The sequence below is a fragment of the Morone saxatilis genome, unplaced genomic scaffold, assembly GCF_004916995.1.
Source record: "Morone saxatilis isolate NCDOM2014 unplaced genomic scaffold, NCSU_SB_2.0 Contig5, whole genome shotgun sequence".
NCBI lineage: Eukaryota > Metazoa > Chordata > Actinopteri > Moronidae > Morone > Morone saxatilis.
The window spans coordinates 24632569-24637192 of NW_023340095.1; the positions used below are offsets into that span (position 1 = coordinate 24632569).

Sequence of the window (4624 nt, forward strand, 5' to 3'; positions counted from 1 at the left end):
ATATTATGGTCAATGGTGTCAAATGCAGCACTAAGATCTAATAATACAAGTACAGAGACAAGTCATAAGTACAGAGACAAGTCTAATTGATGGATTATTTGTTTCTATATTGTGTCCGACTGTAGAAAGAATCAGAGTCACATAACATGGTTACTGATTTTACAGAAGCAAATCAGTATACAGGCAGTAACAACGACTTTCAGCACTTCCTGTATTTTTTCCTATCTTGTGCTAGCTTACAGCACCACCATGCTGTAGAATAAAACTACTGAACACTGTATATAATGTCTGGAAATTGTGAAAAATGTCAGAGCTCAAGGTGATATCCAAATGTCTTACAGGGTTCAAGGGTTGGAGTTTAATGCACATCCTCTAGTGCAGGTGTCTCAAACACAAATTGTATGGGGGCCACTGCAACGTTCAAGTACTACAAGAAAGCATAATATTTCTGAAAATATTTCTATTACGAAAAAGCAGTTTAATTTGTATATGCATTAATTTTAGCACAACTGATCATAAATGTCACTTGATAACTCGCTAATCCGTTCTGACACTGTGCTTGCTGAAAACTGCCCTGCCTTTCTTTCTCTGGAGACTAACTCACCATATAATCAACAAGCTCTGAAACATGGTCTCGTCTTATCAACCCTTTGCATGCATTTGCAGGCTTATATGACCTTTGCCATTATTTAAATATGTATATATATATAATAACAAATGTTACTTATTTTGTGATAAAATTGTTGTTTTTATTGAAATTTTGTATGAAGGGGTAATTGAAATTGGTATGGAACTAGAAAAAAAATATTGAAAAGATAATAATTTTATGGGATGGCCTATATTATATTTTTAACATCATGTTGTGGGCCATAGGAAAGAGGTTGGAGGGCCAGAAATAGCCCTCAGGCCAGTTGTTTGAGACTGTTGCTCTAACACCATCCAACTAAACTCCTGTTTCCAGGATAAGTTCATAAACTTTGTTGTCTTTTTAATGTCATTTACTCATGAAGGCCCAATTTGTACTGAACATGTACAACTCTCATCAGAGCAGAGAAGGAAGCGGGAAGGCTTACTTCTTGTTGAGCCTGATTAACAGTCCAAAGATATTCAATTTATAGACAAACAGAAAAGCTACACATCCTCACATTTAAGAGGTTGGAAACAGCAAATTCTTTGCATTTGCACGTATGATTATCAAAATAGTTACTCACTTGACTAATCAATTATCAATAGTCTCAAGATGTTTTAGATGGAAACAAGACATAAAACAGGACAGGAACCTGTCACTGATCCTACTGTTCAATAGATATTACATATAGATAAATAACACAAGACAATAATATCTTCTGTCACTATCCATTTAATGTATGTTTTGCTCAAAAAGAAATGAACTTTATACTGAGTATATTATGCAATATAGTAGGCTTAAAGTTGAGGTCTTATGTACAGACCTATGTTAGTGCTTCTTGGCCTTTTTGGTGTCATGGAACCCCAAATTGATGCACACCAGGCTGCTGACCCAGATTTGTTGTAGTCTCAGGGATCCCGTCTGATCAAATTTAGTTATTCCATAACTGTCAGTACTGCAGATTGGCAGATGAAAAGTATGAATAACAGTCACTCTTATACAGTCTGTCACTGGGCTAACTTCTAGTCAATTATATAATAATGAAATGACAATATTCCACATTTGTCTGGAACTGGCTCAATGACCCCTAGAGGTCCACAGACCCCAGGTTGAGAAACAATGCCCTAAGTAGTAAAACAGGGATATGACATATACAGGACAATAATCAATCTATCAAACCTTATTTGTATGGCACCTTTCATACAGTTTAGTGCAATTCAAAGTGCTTCACAAATGACTGATAAGACCCAATGGAATATAAATGAAATACATTTAAAAATACAATACAATGATAGAAAATACAATAAAACACAATAAAAACAGATTTTACAGCTATAATGATAGTATTTAATAAAAGCTATAATAAAAACTAAATAAAATAAATTAAGAAAGGCAGAAATAACCATAAGAAAGATAAATCTATATCTAACCAGAATCAGAATCCATTTTATTGGCAAGGAACATGCACACATACACGGAAACTGACTCTTTTTACTGCACACAGTAAGTATAAATAAACAGCACAATAAGCTCAACAAAATAGATAAACTACAGTTATACATATGTAGACAGTAGACAACAGTGCAATAGTGTAGAGTAAATACTGTCTAAACACCATTCCTAGTGGAGGAATGGCTGGATATCTCTTTCAACACTTCACTGAATACAGCTCTAACTTCATATGCCGCCCTCTGCCTGTTATTCCAGCAGATGGCGCTATGGCATTAAACCCTCCCACTGCTGGAAGTTGGAGCGCACTGCTGTTTACTCACTATACAGTCCATGTGAAAGAAAAGTGAACTAAGAACAGGACGACAACCGGTACGGTCGGTCAGACAGACAGACAGCAGGAGCCGGTCAGTCATTATGGACCCTTACAACAACCAGAGAGACACTAGAAAGCAGCTGAACAGGACCGGCTCTGACCCCCTCAGAGACAGCCACCCAGGTGTCCCAGCTAACGAGCAGACCGCTGACAATCCCCACCGAGATGCACCTGAAGGCGGGAGAGCTCCAGCGACAGACAGACAGCCACAGTAGTAAGTTCTGTTTCACTAAAATGAACATTATCTCCAGTCTGACACGATCTTCTGACACAATTGAAGCACCACAGACATGTACTGTTACTTTTTAATGATACAAGAAAGAGTTCTCTTCAGAGCAACATTTACATGCTAATATTTACTTCTATTTACTGCTAATGGTTCATTGATAGCGGCTCCCTTTCACTTTCATTTCCTCTGACTGGAGAGAGAAACGGTGCCTTCACTGTCTCTCGTAAATTCTCGTAAAAAAAAATTTAGTCATTGAAAATATGTCCTGTGCTCAGTGTATTTTTAAAGTAAACCTGTAATCCTGTTAAATAATCAAAATGTAAATGTAACTGTAAACTGTTACAGTTAACTAACAGTTGATCATTTTTTCTGTAACTTTAAAAGATTAGTCACCTTTTTTGTATCCTAACTACATAGCTCAGTTACATGTAATCCCTTACTCCCCAAAGCCTGACTGTGATGCAACCAATAACCAATTATATTTCAACCAATAATATCACGGATGAGTTAAGACCTTTTGGTTAAATGTTTTAACAACTAAAGCCCTTGTGTTGCCTGTGCTATGTCATTATCATAGGCTACACAATAAAAAATAGGCTACTAGAAATTTACATTACTACAAGTACAGTACTAATGACTAAAATGATATTATTGTTGATTTACACTACTATAACACTGATGACAAACCACAGCAACTAGAGCAACTTACTTTCAAAGATCTGTCTCACTTGATTGCAGCATCATACTAGGAACATTTATTACTGTAAGCAGCATTTTATTGTTGTAGCTGGACAAGGTTCAAAGAGTTCATTTTAACAGCTTTGCATACTGATGAGTATTCTTTCTTTATAGACTGATGATATGTTTAATCTTATGAGAAACTAACTATGGCTGTTATATAAATTAAATATAATATGAAATATAATGGAGTAAAAGTAAAATGTATGCCAACATAACATTTGTTTAATTAATGTAAAATGTGACAAACAGCATTATAATGTACTGTAGTGCTACAGACCCCAACAAATGTCACTTTATAGTATTCTAAAAAGAAGTTCATATCCTTTAGTTCTTAAACAGCTGATGGCAAGAAATGCTGAGATGCAGAGAGTAAAAATGGATGATTTAATAACCTTTAACAACAACAAACAACAATTCTGACTCTTTAAAAGTTCATTTATTCTTTCTAGTAAAGTACATCAAAAAACTTCAGAAACATATTTTGGCTTTCATAGAACATAAAGCCTATCACACGTATTGTATGACAATTCAAAATAATAACTATTATCAACCAATAATTTATCTGCTATAATTCAATAATCAGAATTATACACAGTAATATACATGTCCTATTTTCTGGCCCCAATTATTATCCTGCATCCCTATACTTATACCTATAGTACTGTGTAAAAATCCAAAGAACAGAAATCAACATATACTTTTGAAAAGCTTGTGTTTATCTCTCAGGTCATGACCCAGACGTAAGCAAAAAAAAGCCTGCTGTCTGATACTAAAAACATGCTACATTGATCCACGCCACCAAATACAAAGGCTGTAGTTGATTTGAACTTTGCCTTAGAACCATATTTAACCAAAATATTATTATTATTATTATTATTACGATTATAACAGTAAATATAATGAATGTAAACCAAGCATTCTGTTACTACTTTTGACAGTTCTTGATACTTAGTGCTGTGGGTGTTACAGTATGCACAGCACATTTAATGACTAACATGCACAGCTCTTCACTTGGGGCTAGAGGGCGCTATAGCCACATCACAAATCTGTGTTAAGTCCCCTCAAGCATTTTAGTATTTTTCTATGTTTAAATAAAGAAATATGTAAAGGTTAAGTTCAGAAACCAGTGTTTGTTCCTGTTCCTACAGTGTGCTGTTTGAATGCTGTCTGTGCAGAGTTTGACACTAGAAGGATGTTTTCA

The 4624-nt window shown here is 35.1% G+C and overlaps 1 protein-coding gene across 1 annotated transcript in view; it reads left to right on the forward strand.

Moving 5' to 3' along the window:
- Positions 1–2373: 2373 nt before the first annotated feature.
- The window catches only part of epsti1 (epithelial stromal interaction 1), a 13306-nt gene continuing 11055 nt past the window's right edge, over positions 2374–4624 (forward strand). The window contains exon 1 of the mRNA XM_035676437.1: positions 2374–2667. Coding sequence (XP_035532330.1) covers positions 2495–2667 — 173 coding nt within the window. The 5' untranslated portion in view covers positions 2374–2494. The remainder of the gene's footprint in view (positions 2668–4624) is intronic.